The sequence below is a fragment of the Trichosporon asahii genome (genome assembly GCF_000293215.1).
Source record: "Trichosporon asahii var. asahii CBS 2479 unplaced genomic scaffold scaffold00009, whole genome shotgun sequence".
NCBI classification, from domain to species: Eukaryota; Fungi; Basidiomycota; class Tremellomycetes; order Trichosporonales; family Trichosporonaceae; genus Trichosporon; species Trichosporon asahii.
This window is the reverse complement of record NW_014040915.1, coordinates 576,072-593,069: the sequence shown is the minus strand read 5'-3', so window position 1 is coordinate 593,069 and position 16,998 is coordinate 576,072. Positions and strand designations below refer to the sequence as shown.

At 59.9% G+C, this 16,998-nt stretch overlaps 8 protein-coding genes and 1 non-coding gene across 9 annotated transcripts; 2 read left to right on the top strand and 7 right to left on the bottom strand.

Annotated features, from left to right (window-relative positions):
* Window positions 1-825: 825 nt before the first annotated feature.
* A1Q1_07008 (isocitrate dehydrogenase (NADP+)) lies at window positions 826-2,440 on the bottom strand (the record flags this gene model as incomplete). Its single annotated transcript, XM_014327257.1, has 3 exons — window positions 826-1,881; window positions 1,980-2,120; window positions 2,255-2,440. 3 exons carry the CDS (start codon window positions 2,438-2,440, stop codon window positions 826-828), a joined length of 1,383 nt encoding a protein of 460 aa, XP_014182732.1.
* Window positions 2,441-5,817: 3,377 nt separating this feature from the next.
* Window positions 5,818-5,901, bottom strand: A1Q1_t184. The gene has a single exon. It is a non-coding gene; the product is annotated as a tRNA-Met (tRNA).
* A 303-nt stretch (window positions 5,902-6,204) lies between these two features.
* On the top strand, window positions 6,205-6,810 carry A1Q1_07007 (carbon utilization by utilization of organic compounds-related protein; the record flags this gene model as incomplete). The annotated part of the gene is made up of 3 exons (XM_014327256.1): window positions 6,205-6,293; window positions 6,399-6,683; window positions 6,732-6,810. The coding sequence occupies 3 exons, from the start codon at window positions 6,205-6,207 to the stop codon at window positions 6,808-6,810; spliced, it is 453 nt and encodes a 150-aa protein (XP_014182731.1).
* A 47-nt stretch (window positions 6,811-6,857) lies between these two features.
* Window positions 6,858-8,153, bottom strand: A1Q1_07006 (uncharacterized protein; the record flags this gene model as incomplete). The annotated part of the gene is made up of 3 exons (XM_014327255.1): window positions 6,858-7,405; window positions 7,446-8,016; window positions 8,109-8,153. 3 exons carry the CDS (start codon window positions 8,151-8,153, stop codon window positions 6,858-6,860), a joined length of 1,164 nt encoding a protein of 387 aa, XP_014182730.1.
* Window positions 8,154-8,745: 592 nt separating this feature from the next.
* On the top strand, window positions 8,746-9,051 carry A1Q1_07005 (low molecular weight phosphotyrosine protein phosphatase; the record flags this gene model as incomplete). The annotated part of the gene is made up of 2 exons (XM_014327254.1): window positions 8,746-8,855; window positions 8,919-9,051. The coding sequence occupies 2 exons, from the start codon at window positions 8,746-8,748 to the stop codon at window positions 9,049-9,051; spliced, it is 243 nt and encodes an 80-aa protein (XP_014182729.1).
* Window positions 9,052-9,518: 467 nt separating this feature from the next.
* Window positions 9,519-10,328, bottom strand: A1Q1_07004 (UTP-hexose-1-phosphate uridylyltransferase; the record flags this gene model as incomplete). The annotated part of the gene is made up of 1 exon (XM_014327253.1): window positions 9,519-10,328. The coding sequence occupies one exon, from the start codon at window positions 10,326-10,328 to the stop codon at window positions 9,519-9,521; it is 810 nt and encodes a 269-aa protein (XP_014182728.1).
* A 160-nt stretch (window positions 10,329-10,488) lies between these two features.
* On the bottom strand, window positions 10,489-10,871 carry A1Q1_07003 (uncharacterized protein; the record flags this gene model as incomplete). The annotated part of the gene is made up of 4 exons (XM_014327252.1): window positions 10,489-10,506; window positions 10,546-10,659; window positions 10,726-10,787; window positions 10,835-10,871. 4 exons carry the CDS (start codon window positions 10,869-10,871, stop codon window positions 10,489-10,491), a joined length of 231 nt encoding a protein of 76 aa, XP_014182727.1.
* A 936-nt stretch (window positions 10,872-11,807) lies between these two features.
* A1Q1_07002 (RHEB small monomeric GTPase) lies at window positions 11,808-12,921 on the bottom strand (the record flags this gene model as incomplete). Its single annotated transcript, XM_014327251.1, has 2 exons — window positions 11,808-12,319; window positions 12,396-12,921. The coding sequence occupies 2 exons, from the start codon at window positions 12,919-12,921 to the stop codon at window positions 11,808-11,810; spliced, it is 1,038 nt and encodes a 345-aa protein (XP_014182726.1).
* Window positions 12,922-15,861: 2,940 nt separating this feature from the next.
* A1Q1_07001 (adaptor complex subunit medium chain 3) lies at window positions 15,862-16,870 on the bottom strand (the record flags this gene model as incomplete). Its single annotated transcript, XM_014327250.1, has 4 exons — window positions 15,862-16,264; window positions 16,314-16,432; window positions 16,471-16,743; window positions 16,793-16,870. 4 exons carry the CDS (start codon window positions 16,868-16,870, stop codon window positions 15,862-15,864), a joined length of 873 nt encoding a protein of 290 aa, XP_014182725.1.
* Window positions 16,871-16,998: the final 128 nt, after the last annotated feature.

Below are 16,998 nucleotides of genomic sequence, written 5' to 3'. Positions count from 1 at the left end.
TCCTCTTCGACTGTCGTCGTCGCCTCTCTGCAACGCTGACGCTTCGAGGGGAGGTTCATCCGCATGCTGAAGAGGAGCTCCGTTCGATAATGGCGGAGCTTGTCGTCCGCTCTGCTCTTCCCCGCTCGCCCAGCCTCGCACCGTGCTGTACCGAGATGTGATCGATGTGGCTCCGCGCTCCGCAGATCCGTGGCCTTCGTGTCCCCTCGCCCCCGCTATCACGCCAGCTGTGCCAGCGCCAAGCTCCCACCCAGAAAGACAATCCGACGTTTGCCAGCCATTCGGCCCCGGGATCCCGGGACTGCTCCCGACACCATTGCTACGTGGTTCTTCGAGCGCGGCCGCGCTTTCGCGCTTTGATGGTTACTCACGCATCACGCAGCCACCCCTGCGCCACGAGAAACGGCGAAAAAACCGAAGTCCCACCACCAGTGGTCCTAGGCACTTGGCCCAATCCTGGTGCTCGGAAGTCCCGGCGCTGGAAGTGCTTCATGCGCTGATGGCAGGCACGCTGACAAACGTCACACACCTGACACGCTCAGGGTCCGCTCCAGCCGGCCCCAGACGGGGCACACGGCGACTTGATATTAGTCCTATGGACCCGGCCGGTCGGTGACTTGGGTTCAATTGCCCCGATATTTGTGCGCTTGGATCAGCCCTGGGACATGGGGTTGATGTGGAGGTGATGCCAAGTTGCGGCGCTGCGTTGTGCGCTTTCTGTAGAGTTATGCTGGTATCTGAAAGATGCATCAACCGGTCCTAACGGTTGCTAAACTACAATCTATGCGCACCCATCATGTCGCCCGGTAACAAGACATGTTATTTTTAAGAGGAGAAAGTATAGATGGGAGGGTAGGTAGATGAGATGATGAGGGGAGAGTCATGATGAGTGATTAGAGTTTTATCGCCATGTCCGAAGCCGCTTAGACCTTGGACTTGGGGGCGCGAGCGAGGAGCTTCTTCTGGAGGAGCTCGTTGACCTTTGTCCATGTAGACAGTGGTCGTGACCCAGTCCTCGCGCTTCATGGCCTTGCCCTTCATGGCGAGGGCGAGGTCCTTAGTCATGACACCACCGTTGATGACCTCAACACAGGCGTCCTCAAGGTCCTTGGCGAAGGCGGCGAGCTCGGGGGTGTTGTCGAGCTTGGCACGGAAGGCAAGACCACGGGTCCAGGCGAAGATGGAGGCGACCGGGTTGGTCGAGGTCTCCTCACCCTTCTGGTGCTGGCGGTAGTGGCGGGTGACGGTGCCGTGGGCGGCCTCGGCCTCGAGGATGCCTCCGTCGGGGGTGATGAGCTCAGAGGTCATCATACCAAGCGAGCCGAAGCCCTGGGCGAGAACGTCAGACATAACGTCACCGTCGTAGTTCTTGCACGCCCAGACGAAGCCACCGTCAGACTTGATGGCCTGAGCGACCATGTCGTCAATGAGACGGTGCTCGTACCAGATGCCGAGCTTCTCGAAGGTCTGCTTGTAGTCCTTCTCGTAGATCTCGGCGAAGATGTCCTTGAAGCGACCGTCGTAGGCCTTAAGGATGGTGTTCTTGGTGGACATGTAGAGGGGCATCTTCTTCTCAATGGCCATCTTGAACGAGGCGTGGGCGAAGCCCTCAATCGACTCATCGGTGTTGTACATCGACATGGCGACACCCTTGCCCTTGAAGTCGAAGACGTTGAGCTCAATGGGCTCACCTCCGTTCTCGGGCTGGAACTTGAGGGTGAGGGTTCCAGCACCGGGGACGACCATGTCGGTCGAGCGGTACTGGTCACCGAAAGCGTGACGGCCGATGATGATGGGCTTGGTCCATCCGGGAACGGGCTTGGGGAGGTCCTTCAGGATGATGGGCTCACGGAAGACGGTTCCTCCGAGGATGTTACGGATCTGCCTGTTAGTTTGCGCGCTTCAAGCACAGAAAAACGCAACGCCCCCCGTGGAATGCTTCCCCAGTGTGGGGCCTCGGGTGCCGCGCGGTAACTCACGGTTCCGTTGGGCGACTTCCACATCTTCTTGAGCTTGAACTCCTCAACACGAGCCTCATCGGGGGTGATGGTGGCGCACTTGACGGCAACCTTGTACTTGAGGGTGGCCTCAGCGGACTCGACGGTAACCTTGTCGTCGGTCTGGAAATGGTCAGCGCCGGAGTTACTTCGGTGGAAAAACGGTCGGTAGTGACGTCGACGGAAAAGGCCGAGAGCCGCTTTTTCGTCGTCTCCAGCGAAAAATCGCTAGCTCCTACCACCAGCTGGGTACTCACGGCGTCACGGTTCTCCATGCCGAGGTCGTAGTACTTGAGGTCGACGTCGACGTAGGGGAGAATGAGCTCGTTACGGATCTTCTCCCAGATGATGCGGGTCATCTCGTCACCGTCCATCTCGACGACGGGGTTCTTGGCCTTGATCTTCTCAAGGCCGGCGGGGGTCTTGGCAACCTGGGTAGACATGGTGGCGAAGAGTCGGGTAGGGGAGGGGTAGCGGGGTCGAAGGGGGGAGGTACGGGAAAGAAGCGAGAACTGTTGAGATCGAAAGGATAAGAGCAATCGCAAAGAAGTTGCGTGTCAGCTTTAATATGGAAGACGTATCGAAAGGGGGAAGGTGGGGGCTGAGATATACCGAATGGCCCGAGGCAGGGGCAAGGACAGCGCAAGGTGCAGGGCCGGGGGGACAGGAGTTTCCCTGTCGGCTGCCCAGGTGTCTCCCTGGCTGATGCCATGACACGCGGCGGAGGGCGGGCCTGGCAGCGGAGGAGTATGCAGGAGGGGAACAAGGGGCAGCACGCCAGAGCATTGCGCTGGGCCCATTGGGCCGCCCGGCGGTGATATCCAACGCTACGCTGAGAAAAGTGCTCTAGGGCATTTTGTGGAGCAACCACTTGGGGTTCGGCGATGTTCGGATTTCGCCGTGGTTACGCAGCACTGGCCATTACAACCCTCATTACAAAACACCCTTGGTCCCTAATCGATCATTAGGAACAACGTCACTCACCATGATGATTTAAACTCTCGCGCGAGTGAACGTTGCTGGCTGGCTGGCTGGCTGGCTGGAGGCTGGAGCTGAGCTTGACGCAAACGGTGGGGACAGACGAGCACTATGCGCTGTCTGGTCGTCTGGGTCGGGATCGGGGTCCTAGTCGCAATGTATGTGCGACGGGTGTGCGGGCAAGGGCAAGGGGGCTGACGCGATGCGTTTATGTGGTTCACAATCAGATCGTGCGGACTTGTCCGATGGATGGTTTGAGACTGGCTCAGGCTGATTGAAAAGGCGGCTCAAGTGCGAGGTTGATATAACGTCGCGAAATGGGTTTCGGTGGCGAGAACGGCTGTGCTAGCGGTTCTGGGGATGCGTAACGGTAGGATCGGTTGTGCAGCGGGTGAGTAGTGAGTAGAGGGAAGGATGCATTGTCTACGACGGTAGTGTTGTTGCCCATCTTGACGGGCTGGGCTGGGCTCAAGGAGCGAACGGCGTCAATCAAGGCTCAAGCGCCGTTGTGCAAGCTGGTCAGGTGGCGGCATGGGCACATTGGACATTGGACATATGGGCGAGGCTGGGCGGGCTGGGCTGGCTTTTTCGTATCGCGCGCGCAGGTGACCCAGTACCGTTACTAATGGACGGGCATTACGGAGCTTAAAGAGCTTAGATCGGATTACCAGGACACGCGTTCTATTAGTCTGTGCTCACCCCGCGTCGGAGCAAGGGGCCCTGGCTCTGGTTCCAGCAATGTCCCTGCTTGCCCCTGTTCTTCATCGTGTGCGCGCACGCTCACCTAAGCAAGTCTTTAATCCAGGTCAAAGCAGGCCCTGTTTCGGCACAACCAGGCTTAAATTCCGACGTCACCGTGGGAGACCGTGACCCGTATATACTTATGTCTTGCACCAGAAGATGTGGGGTGCCTGTGCAGTACTTCTCCTCAGATGATCGGATTATTAACCTAGTGAGACTCTCCGCGGAAGCTTCAGCACCGCTCACCTGCCTGCCTGTTCCAATCGCACGATTTTCCGCGCCGGGGCCGCACGGGCCGGTCTCAGCTTGACCACCGTACCCAGCGGCGCAGATGTCCCACTCCAGCCCGCTGCAACCCGCCCAGCGGACACAACGGCATGCGGCACACCCAGCGGGCACCGAAGCATGCCAAGATTGGATATGTCGCCCGCGTCCTTGGAAAATCGGTCAGCTGACAATTCGATAAGAACCGCAGCCAAACAAGCCAGAGTCAAGCCACCCCGCGACGCCATCGAATGTAATGTCGACGGCGACGGCCACCGTGCACTCAGTGTCGAGCATCGGTGCACATCGCCGCTCGACTTTCCGCTCTGGCTTCTCGTCAAGCGATGCACGCCATGGCAGCCATGGGCGAGCCGGCGCGCGAGCCATGCAGGGCACCAAGGGCCCAGAGGTACCGACGCGCTGGCTTGCTGCTCCTGTTATGCCGATGCGATAGGCAGAACTAAGTCCCTGGCAATCTGGGGTCTCCGCGTCTAGTCCAGCCCACTCGGCGATAACTTCGGCATTGCTCTATACGCTGACGACTAGCCTCACACCATATGTGGGCAGCTTAAGGATTCGAAAAGCCATCGTCGACATTCCCGTTCTGAGCCTTGACAGCCGGCTCGGTGCCGGCGAGTACGTCGTCGCATGCCGCCGCTGCCCCCGGCCTGGTGGCCGATACATGCCCGAGCCCACCGACCAGACCGCGTGCTGCACCTATCTTGGTTTTCCCAGGAATCGCTGTGGTCGTCTCTCTCGTCCGGCAATGCCGAGATGCACCGGCAGCACCGGCAGGTACGAGTGCAAGAGAAAGTTGCCGTACTGAGCCGTTACGAGCCGCTCAAAGCACCGGCCGGGCCGGGACCCGGACGACTGAATGCACTTCGAGCTGATGCTTCGGAAATCGGCGATCGGCATATACGGCAAACGATGGGTATAGCCTCGCACCATCGTGCACCATGCACTGCGCACGCGACGTTCAACAGGGCGAGAGACGCCGCAACTCCGGAGAGCACCAGAGCGGGACTTGGATACCGCCCCGTCCTCGCGCCCGCGGTCGCGGGCTTGAGCGTGTGCGTCCTGGCTGACGGCGGAGATTCCCGATGATCGACGGCACAATCATTGGTGACTTCCAGTACTGTTATCATCCCGCGTATCTCGTCAGCCTCGCTTGGCTTTGCACTCCAGAGCAACGGTACAAGACGTCATGGCATGTCCGAGTAGTCCGAATCCCGTCGCACAACTTGCGTGCTTTGCAGCACTCCACGCCCGCATGAGTCGTTTCGTTAATGAGACGCTGCTGTGGAGGAGCTCCCGCGGGGTAAGGTATGTGGGGTCCAGATCGTCGCCAGAGTGGGGGAGCTCGGTGCTCGAGCTCTGCGCGGTATGCGGGGCGCTCTGTCTGGGTTCCAGCGCAGAACCCTCGCTCCGTATCTGAAGCTCAGACGCTGCATAGCTCCTTGGCGTGATACGGCCCCAGCCGTGTGTTGAGACGCCGATGAGGCCTGGGGAGCCCCGGACACTTACGAACACCTCCAGATCTGCAGAACCAAAGACACAGGGGCGTATGCGCGACTTCGAAGCTATAGAAGCGCCAGATAGGCGTTCTGAAACAAGCCGAGGCGCCCTGGGCGTCGCAGGTTATGCATCAATGCGGCGAAGCAGTGTCACAGTAGTGGCCGAGTTGAGGATCTGTTCGGTTCGCCTTCAACGCTAACATGCGCTAACGACGTTCGTTTCACTTTCTGCAGATCTGCAGATGGAACGCAGTGTCCTTCCTCACTCGACGCTCCAATGTTTCATTGCTCCAACAGACGTCATCCAAAAACGATTTACGTGCCCCCACTCAGAATCGAACTGAGATCTAGAGATTGCAACAGAGCATATGAGACTCGCGTACTAACCATTATACTATAGGGGCTGTGCTCGTAGAGCTGTTCCCTGCCGCCGCGCCGCGGCTCATGTTCACCGCCCGACGAACTCGAATGCTCGAGCTGCGGCCATTTGAGCCATTCTGAGCTCATTATGCATGCAGAAGAGGGGGAGCCCTGAATGCAGGAGCATGTTCAGAGGTTCTACGAGCGCAGAACTCAGATCAAGGGTAGCGGCGACCACGTGACCCGCCAGCCCAATGTCTGTTCAGCCGAACGTCATCTACTTTCCTCGACATTTGTTCCAGCTGCGCCTTTCACACATTTCCACACTCTTCACATAGACCAACACCATGTTCCGAACAGCCGTGCGCCTTGCCGAGTCTGGCCGTGTCCCCCTCTCGCTCTCGCAGGCGAGCGCCGAGCTTCTTCCCCCGATCCCGTGAGTCATTCTCCTTCCTCCGCCTCCACCTGGTGTCTTCCTCCACTCCTCCATTCCTTAGACTTCAAGCTGTCGAGCGCCGACCACGCAAAGCTGACACCACAGGCTGTACCGACGACTTCTGCGTGCTCACCGCTCGCTTCCCGCCGAGATGCGCTTCATGGGCGACGCCTACGTCAAGTCTGAGTTCCACGCGACCAAGGGCACCGACAACCCGCTGCACATCATGGCCTTCCTTGGCCAGTGGAAGATGTACCTGGACCAGATTGAGGCGCAGCTCAACGAGGGCAAGCCGTTTGACGGACGGAAACTCGACCCCGAGATTATGAACTCGCTCAACAACGAGCAGGTCGGACAGCTGTACGAGCTCATGCACTCGACGGACGACCTGTGGAAGACGTGAGTGTGCAACAGTTATACAGGTGTAACTGACATCAGGCCGGAGGAGCTCGAGGCTGCGGCTGCCGAGGCCGAGGCGGCTGACGCTGCCGAGCGCGCCGCGGAGGAGAAGAAGTAAACCCAAATCATCAATGCATATCTAATCACGGACATCTTGACTACTGCTTATCCGACCCACTCGTACGCTTCTGTCGGCTCGGTGCCCTCGACGGTCCAGCCCATGATCCGGGGCAGCGGAACAGTGACCTTCTTGACCCGTCCTTCTCCCTCGAGCTTCTCAATGTGCGCCGTAATCGTGCGCATCGCGGCCATGATGAGCGGCTGGTGGCCGCTCTTGTAGATCAGGCGACAGAGGAGCGGGAGCGTGACGGCGCTGGCGCCCTCGTCGTTCGGTCCGGGGAAGAGCGCCGCAAAGTCGGGCACCTCGGCGAGCGACGCCTTCGCGAGCGGCGCAGCGGGGGCGGTCGGGTCGCCCTCGGGCTTGTGCTTCTCGGCCTCGGCGTGGCGGATCTCATCGAGCTGCTTGCCAATGATGCCCGGGTTTGCGGCGATCTTCTTGAACTCCTCCACGATCGTGTCCTCGCGGTCCTGCCTGTGCTTGATGTAGGCGGCGAGGTGGTCGTCGCACTCTTGCCTGCCGACGATCGCAGGTCCGTGGGCAGGGTACAGCACGCTCGGCTTGAGGTCGTAGAGCGTCTTGAGCGATTTCATGTCTGGAAATGTCAGCTAGTCTGCGAACGTTTGCTAGCTTACAAGCCGCAAAGTCGGTGAAGATCGTGGTTCCCTGGCCCAGCACCGTGTCGCCCGTGAGGACGGTGGGACCGTCCTGTCCGTCCGAGGGCTCGATCAGGATCGAGATGGAGTCGGCTGTGTGGCCGGGGGTGGGCACGACGACGGCATCGAGTTTCTTGTCGCCCGAAGTGACCGAGATCCTGTCTCCGCCGTTCAGTTCCCAGACCTGCTCCCCGCTCTCCGTCGGCTGATAAGCGCCCTCGCACGCCTTGACCGAGTCAATCAGCGTCTTGTCCGTGTGGATGCTGTCGCGGGCGTTGGCCTGCAGTTTCGCCTCGTCCGGGGACACCATCTTCCACACCTTGGGCTTGGGGTAGCCCTGCCCCTGGAGTGCGCGGAGGACGGGGGCAATGCCCCCAATATGGTCGATGTGCCGGTGCGTCATGACGATGTGCTCGACGGGCGGGCGGCCCTTCTTCTCGAGGTGCTCCATGAGCACGCGCGTGTACTCGTCTGCCGTGTTGGGCTGCGTCGTGTCGACCAGTATGGCGGGAGAGCCAGCAGCAGCCTGCAGGAGGTACGAATTCGTGCCCTGCAGCGTCATGAGGCCGGGATTCTGGCCCAGCACGCGCGTGACGCGCTCCGAGAGCTGAATATCAGCGACCGCCCATCGGAGAGGCTTACCTCTGTCACATTGCCGAGGTCGGCGAGCTTGCCTGGTCCGCCCATGGGGAGAGTCTTGGTCGAGCGCGAGAGATTGAGGCGGAGAGTCGGAGCTGTGGCGCGGCACACAACTCGGGCGAAGGACATGGGTTAGGAGGAGCAACAACAGCCGTCGGGGCAGATATTAGTCAGTCTAACGCATCTCGACTTCGGCAAGCCACCCTCCCGAGCAGCCGGTGTCTTGGTGGGGAGTCGGCCATCCCCGGCCCATATCGACGACGACCGTGGGAGACCCAGATCCAGGCACTGATCACCGGGGCCCTCGAAAGCGAGGAGGGGACGCCGTGCGCCATGTCTTCGACTTTCGACGTCATTCACACCCCGCAACACGACCATAACACAATGGCGCCGCAGTCCTACTCGGTCCTCACCGTGTGTCTGGGGTAAGCTAACCTTCGGTGATTCGAGCTGACAGGGTACAGCAAGTGCGTATTTCGGCCGTTCCTCGAAAGGGAAGAGGAGGGCTGTGGCAACGGGGAAGACATAATGTGGATCTGATACTGACGCTCGCGCTTCCTAACCTGGCTTGCGTTCCGTGTACAGCATTTGGTAAGCTAGAAGCTCTGGGCTGCATTAGCTAACATGAAGTCGCTCTCCTATGGCCGAGGCCGTGCTCCTCGCCGAGGCGAAGAAGCGTCCAAACCTCAACCTCAAGATCGACTCGGCGGGAACGGGCGCATACCACACGGGCGAGAAGGCGGACCCGAGGTAGGTGCGAGCGGAGCGAGCGGTGCATATCAACGCTTCGTGGATACAGCTGGTGCCACACAGAGCAATAGCTGACAGCAGGACGATCTCGACGTGCAAGCAGCACGGCATCCCCTGCCCCTCGATCGCGCGCAAGGTGCGCGACTCGGATTTCACCGATTTCGACTACATACTGGCCATGGACCAGTCCAAGTGAGTCTCTACCTTCACCACACGACTTCTCGCTAACATCCCAGCCTGCAGGCCCTTCAAGCGCGCAAGCCGCGCGGGTCCAAGGCGCGTCTCGCGCTCTTTGGCACGTTTGATCCGGACCTCCTCCCGCCTCGCCGGGGAGCAGGAAGGTGCGCCCCGCACCCATCGAGGACCCGTACTATGGCGGACGGGACGGGTTTGAGACGGCGTACACCCAGTGTGTCAAGTATGCCAAGGGATTCCTTGATTTCCTCGAGCAGGGAGGGGGTGATGTGCCGAACCTCTGATGAGTGGACGAGGCCAGGCCGCGGAGCGTCGTTTCGAGTGGCAGGATGGATGAGGATATGTGAGGAAGCGTTCAGACATAGAAAACAATAATGTATACAGGATCCTGACATGCAGGCTCGCTCGTGACATACGTGCATGAAACGTTTCTAAAGGTGGAAATACTAGATCTAAAATGGGAAGGGTCTACTGGTCGAGATAGTGCGTCGCCGACACCGCGCGGAGCTTCTCCGCCGCCTGCTCCGGCGATAGGTCGCGCTGCACCTCTCCAAGCATCTCAAAACCAACAAGGAACTTGCGCACCGTCGCACTGCGCAGCAGCGGCGGGTAAAAGTGGAAGTGGACGTGGCTGAGCCCTTCAGTATCGGACAGCGGGCTCTGGTGCACGCCCATAGAGTAAGGGAAGGGGCAGGAGAACAACCCGTCGTACCGGACCAGCAGGGCCTGGAGGACCTCGGCGAGCGAGGTGGACTCGGCAGCAGTCAGCTGCGAGAGATTGGGAATGTGCCGCCTGTAGGGCAGGACGAGGGTCTCATACGGCCACACGGCCCAGAAGGGAACAAGGGCCAGCCAGTGCTCGTTCTGCACGACTATGCGCGACTTGTCCAGATACTCGGCCGCCGCATACGTGCAGAGCAGGCACGCGTGGCCGTCGCGGTTGGGTGTCTGGCCCGCGGGGACCTCGGCACACACGCCCCCGTTGCAGCAGCTCTTGCCTCCCTCCGGTGCTGTCGTGGTTCCCTCGACGGCAGGCGCCTTGTGCGTCTCGGCATACTGCCTGAAATGCTCCAGCTCCGTGCTGACTTCGTCGGGGACGTAGTCGAGCGTCCAAACCTGGCCGTGGGGGTGTGGCGCGCTCGCACCCATCATTGCGCCGCGGTTCTCGAAGATCTGGACGTAGCCTTCCGTCGCACCCGTGTCTTGGAGAAACTGGAGCTCAGACTCGTACACCTCGCCCCACTTCTTGACTACTGCCTCGACGGCGGGTAAGGGCATGCGCGACAGTGTCAGGCCGTGGTTGGGGTGGAAGCACAGCACACTGCACCGGCCCCGCACCGGCTGGATCTGGAAGAGGTCCGAGGCGGGGCCTGGCGGCGGCGAAGGGGGAGGGGGCGGAGGGGTCCGGAAGGAGGGCGGGGAAGTCGTTCGGGAAGAGCTAAATGTCAGCTCTGCTCTAGTATATCACCAGCTTGGAGCCCAATTGATGACTCACGTAGGTGTCGTGGTATTGCGGGTTGCACTCGCCAGCACCCATGCGCTTGTTCCCCGGACAGAGGTAGCACTTGGGATCATACTCTGGCAGCTGCACCTTGACGGGCTCCTCGGTCTGTCCCTGGACTTGTCAGCTTGATCTCACTAGCACCCCAGCTGTTCTGAGCCAAGGAAGACTCACGTTCCACGGTCGCTTCGTCCGGTGCGGCGACACGAGGACATGTTTCCCCGTCAGAGGGTTGTCTGTCGTAAGCTAACGCTTCCTGTCTCCTGAGCTAAGGGAAACTCACATCGTCGGTGGGGATGTTCTGAAGCATCGAACTGCATTGTTCCACCGCTTCTGATTGTTCGAGTTGAGGAGAAGGCGCGCTTCGTGGGGCGAAGCGATGGAGCTACTCGAGCGCAGAGCTGGATGGATGCGGCGATCAAGCGAAAGAAGTGAATGCTGTAGGGACACAGAATCGCAGGCAAGTCTGGATAAGTGAGTGATGAGTGAGTAGGTAGTGAGGAAGAAACGTTTGTGTCGGTGCACAATCTCGGCCCCATCCAGTCTATATACTGTCCTGTCGGTCAGTGACTTCATCGTACCTAACTTGATCCATCCCACCCAGGCAACCAGGGCTGAAGCGCTGATATCACATCCCGCGCCGAAATTCCCGTTCGCCGCGCGGCTATCTTCCCTCTCGTGCCCTGACGCGTGCTTGAATCATCTTGAATCATCTGCAACCATCAACTGAGATTCCCGTTCATGGCTGCTCGCCCACTGCTCACGCAACGGGAATCAGCTTGCTCTGCACGGGAATCCTCACTCCATGCACGGGAATACGCCCGATGTACAGGCTGTAGCTTGTGAAATCCGGCAGACCCGGCACAACTTCCGGGAGCATGCCATCACGTGACGCCAACACCAAGTAGCACCCCCAGTCTCTCTTACGTTCTGACTAACACTTGACGACGCACGTCTGGTCAGTAGAGCTCGATCAAGGCTCTGCTCCCTCGCGCACTCGCAGCCTTTGTTTCACTCGAGAAATTCATGCTATCAAACGGGACAGACGAAGCCTGGTGGTACAGGAGGCTCCTTTGGCTCGCCGCACGGGAACGCGAGGGCCGCGGGTGGTGGTACAGAAGACGAGGTCAATGTTCTGTTGACTGATGTGGAGGTATGGAATGGGTGTGAGGGTTGTAGTTGGTTGGCTTTGTGAGCTAGCACATCGTTCCGCATGGCATTGCGTATGGAGAGCACTCGGCCTCAGGCCGAGAACTCTACCACGGCCACCACTTGGACTTGGCCGGCGCCGGGGGAGCCGGATTGTACTCGCGCTGCATCTCAGCGAGGAGGGCGTCAAAGGCGCCCTCGACGTTCTTGTTGTCCTTGGCGGAGGACTCGACGAACGCAGCGCCGAGCTTCTTCGCAAGCGCCTGGCCCTCGGCCGCGGTGACCCTTCGCTCGTCCTTCAGGTCACACTTCTGTCCAACAATGACACACGGGACCTTCTCGAGGCCTCCCTGGTCGAGGATCTTCTCGTACAACGTCGTGATCATATCGAACGACTGTCGGGACGCAATGCTGTACACGAGCATGTAGCCGTGAACGCCGGTCGCGTACTTGGGCGGGAAAAGCGAGAACTCGTCCTGTCCGGCAGTGTCGACAATCTCGCAGTCGTACTCGATGCCCTTGTACTTGACCGTCTTCTGATTTGTGGACTCAATCGTCGGGTAGTATTGCTCGTTGTACGTCGGGGGCGTGACGTATTGCTGGGTGATCGACGTCTTACCTGGAGGGGGTTGTCAACGCAAGTTACACTGGCAGGGGTCTCAAGCGGACTGGTAGTCCGATCCACAGCTACTCACCAACACTGGGAGATCCAAGGATCACCACCTTGCGCTTCATTCCACCTGCGGACGACATTGGGACGGTGACGTTTGAATTTGCTAAAACGATGCGTCGTTCAGCGATGCGCACAAGACACGGCTGTGCGTGGTGCGGAGTCGGAGAGAGGAGCGGAGAGGCCGGGGCCGGGGGCGACGAGGGGCGGTACGGTGGGGGCGGTGATGAGCCTGGTGGGTACTCGTCACTGTCTGGATCCTCTTCCTGGAGGATGGACGGTCTTCGTGAGAGACACGGAGTGCCGGCTCGGGAAGACTGGCGCGAATGGGCTCGAGACGGGCCTGCTGAAGTGCACGGAGACTGGAGCCAGGGCCTGGGAGAGGTCGGCGCCGGAGAAAGCGGAAGGTTGACGGCGCGGTTACGAGGCGAGCCGTTGAGCTTGAACTTGGTGAAGGCCGGAGACGGGAGTCCTGAGCCAGGCGAGCCGGAAGAGGCTTGCTCTGCCGTCAGTTCAAAGTTGGGGAGGTCACTGTAGCGCCTCGGCGCCATCGTTGCGAGCGGCGGTGGGAGTGGCAAAACATGTAGTGGATGGCAACAAGGACAGAGAGGACAGCGATGTCGCCAGCAGGACGTGCAGCCTCGAGGCAGGCTTGCGCCCCGCTGCACCAGTGTCCATCAGATGCGGCGGCGAGACGGGCGAAGCGTTTCGCACCAAACACATGTGTGTGTGTATGTGCATCATCACTGCCGGCTCCCGGACGGGCGGTGAGTACCGACCCCCGGCACCGCTGGAGGATCGTGCGCCGGTCTGCGATATGAGAAGGCCGCGAAGGCTGATACCATGCTTCGGACAATGGGCGTCGGGCCGCCTGAACTGGGCGCCGCAGAGGGTACAGGCCGTGCAGGCCGTGCAGAGCGCGGCAAGCTCAGCAGGCCTCGTCAGGTCCAAGAGGCTCTGCGCGCAGAGCCCGAAGCCATATAGCCATGAAGCCGTCCCGAAGCCGAAGCCTTTGCCCCAGAAGCAGCCACCCGATCACGAACCGAAACAACATAGATAAGCAGCACTGGCAGTCGAGACTCGCTCCACCACCGCGCTGCTTTGTCTTCGGCAGACCATCGTTCGGAGCGAGCTTCGGCCAAAGACACTCGAGACAGTGTATTCGCCGTAAAGTTATTGGCCGCGAGCTAAGTGCGCTAGAAGCCGGATGAATGGGTGGCCGGTAATAGGCCGCTAGCGTTCCCACTACGTTGTACCGTTCATGCGGTGCGGCAAGCAGCGAAGCGTGTGTGCGGCATGCGGAGGTCGCCAAGACAAGCAGCGGAGAGAGCGGCGAAGCGGGGAAGACGAGACGAAAGGGCAGGCGCAATGCTCGTGTGACGGCGACCGAGGACGGAAGAAGGAACGCGGGATGACTTACATGAGTTGAGCGAAGTTGGACAGATCCCTATCTAGAGATCGGCAAGGCAAGGGCGCGCTGTGGAGGTACCGGTGAAGCGGAACGAGACAGCGAGGCTGAGGGGGTGGGTTGGTTTGTTGTCGACAGCGAGGAAGACTGGGTGTCGTGGAAGGGGGGTTGGGTCGGAGGGGGGTTGTGGTGTGTGAGGAAGAGAGTGGATGGTGATGGTGGGATCGGTATGGGTTGGCTTGCCGAGGGATGGAGAGGGAGGAAGGGGGAGGTGAGACTGCGGACCAGAGGTGAGAGCTGAGTGGTGGTGATAGTCTAGGCTCTAGGCTCAATGTGCTGAGGCTGGGCTGGCTGGGCTGGCTGAGGCTTTGGCGGCAAAGAGAGAGAGGGAGGGGCAGGGTCGAGTGAGATCACGAGTGGTTGTGCACAGTGGAGAGACATGGACTCCTAGATGCTCTCCTGCCTGGCTCCTGGCGGTGCACGGCGCGCGCACGGCACACACCCAAGCGAGCCAGAGGAACGCGGCTGCTTGACCCAGGAGACTTGAGCTGCTCTGGGCCCTGGGTGGGGGAACGAGTCACAGCCAACCCCTGGCCACCCTTGCCAGAGAACACCCAGCCAGCCCCAGACAATTGCCCAATCCGGTAATCCCAGATACCGCGCCGTCCCTCCTCGTCCCTTGGCTCCCTTCCCCGCCCAGCGTATCGACGTCGCCCGCATCCACACCTCTGCCTAAATACGACCGGGCGTCTCAGATCAAATCAAATTCAAATCAGCCGTCAGATGCAGCGAGCGCTCTTGCTATTGCAGCCTCTGTGTTGCTTCCTCTTTGAATGAATGCACCTTGGCCTACCCACTTCTCAGCGTGCACTGGATTCGATAGATCGTAGACTCGGCTGCATTGCGGGCGAACATCTCCCCGAGAGGCAATCTCAGATCGGCGCCCCCGCATTTCGATTACTATTCCAACGATCGCATTTCTCTCTCAGCCGGACAGCCAGCAGCGAGGCGTCGTCTATTCTCGTCGCCCGTCTGGCCAAAGCCCGTTTAGCGGCGCATGCGGCGCAGAGTTGTGCGCCCCAGTGGCAGGCGTACTTGTCCTGTCATGTGTGTCACTCTAATTTGTTCATGCTACGAGCGAACGCCAAGCGCTCTTCGGTCCCCGGCTGCTTCATACCTGACCGAGTCTATGAGCAGTAACTACCGGCCGTCTATGTGTATTTACCAGATCTACTACTCCTGACCGACTGACTACCATCGCACCTCAACGCGGCCCTTCGCGCCTGTCCTTACACCCTTGAACGGCTTGTATCCAACATCGCCAAGCACCTTGAGTTGGTCCACGCGCAAGCCAGAGTACGTGTGCGTCGGCACGGTGTAAGTGACATGGAAGGCTGGGTCTGGTGTTGGTTTGCCGTTTCTGGTCGTCAGCTACCCGTAACGAGTAATCTCTTGAATTGCGTTCGAGAACAGGCCGAAACGCATCGTGTGCCACCCCTTGCACCACAACATCGCCTGCAAGCCACACGCGAGCTACCATGCCATCATGTTATCGATCCGGTGGTCCGTGGCCACCATCTGAAACGACCGTGACGGCCAATGTGATCAGCACCGCAATGAGAAAGCCGCTTTGGGACGGGTAACTGCGATGCCAACGGCGGCCGGGGGTGGGCATCAATGAGGGGCTCCTCCGACCTGCCCGTTGGAGCCTTCCCCTCCTCCTGCATTCTGTCCGGTGCGAAGGCGGTTCTGCCCGTTCTTCACAGTTCTGTACTCACGAGACGAAGCTTCCAGTTAACGTCGGTGATCGTTCCGTCGCAGTCAGTGACGCAAGGTGCCACCGCAGCGTGTGCGTATTCGGATCGAAGTCAAACGTGCCTCCTCCAACATGCCCGTCCACGACGCCTTCCGGCGCAACATGCCCCGCCGGTCGGCGGTCGCCCGTCTGAGTCGCCGACACCGACACGGTCGAGCGACCTAGGCAGATCGACACCGTCACGTCCTCGAGCGCACGGTGCGTTAAGCGCGAGGTCAATGTCAGTGAGAATTTGCCTACCCGTTAGCTCGCAGTTCAAGGAAACAGCTACTCACCTCCCGTCGCGTCCGTTGTCACCCTCGCCTTCAAAGTGAGCGGCACCTGAGCCGCCGGCGCCTCATAATCAAGCAGTTTGAACTTTCCATCTGGCGGGATGAAGCTGAGGACCGAGTCGCGCTCCCAGCGGTTGTATCGGATGCATGGGTGGAAGGCAGGCTCGCCCATGACGCTGACGTTCGCGAACGTGAGGAGCAGGTCCGGGTTCCCGCTCAGGCGCGAGTTGCAGCTGATCCTTCCCCACACCTGTCCGCTGATGGTCTTTCCCTTCCTGTCCACGATAGCGTCCAGCATCTCCTCAATGTCGAAGTAGATCTCGTTGTTGCTATGCCGCACACCTGGCCGGCGCCAGGGTATCGGCGCAGTGAAGGGAGCGACCTGTTGGTTCTGCATGCTGTGACGAGTTAATGACGTCGATCTTCGAACTCCAAGCCGGCACTTACCCCGACACACCGGCCACGTTTAGCAGCTTCCGCACAAGACTCGGCGGGATCACTATGTCCTTAAGCATGTTGGTCTCCATCGTCATGGGGTGTCCCTCGTCGAGCATCTCCTCGATGAGCTGTGCAGAGTTAGCGCGGACAAAGCGGGGAAACTCACCATGTACACGATGTCAAAGTTGTCCTTGACAGTACCTTCTGTCACGTCGCCGAGGTACTCTCGCAGCGTTTCGAGAAAGCTCTCGAGGAAGGCAAACGCAAATAGCGGGTTCACCTCTCCAGATACGGGCACAAGGTAGCGCAGTCCGTCCCGCTCGATGTGACAGAGTGCTGAGCCATTGCTTCCGCTGTGCGAGAAGGAGTTGACCCAGAGCACTGGCTCGAGTTCTGTCACCTCGGCATCAGAGTCAGCTTTCGCCGCAACCGAGCGCTGCTGCGACAGTGCGTGGTTGAACGCATCGACGTGGATCGCGGCATATGACGGCGGGTGAGTCGTGAAGTTGGACGTGATCAGGGGCTTGCTGCTTGTTAGCTGATAGAGCCTTGGCTAGCTCACCCATTATTATCGAGAATGATGATGCCGTCTATCCGTGCCATCGTGGCGTACTTGAACGGGCGAGGAAGACGGCGAGCGGCGAGGAAGACGTATAGTCAGACGAGGAAGAAGCGATCGACAAACGAGACGTGG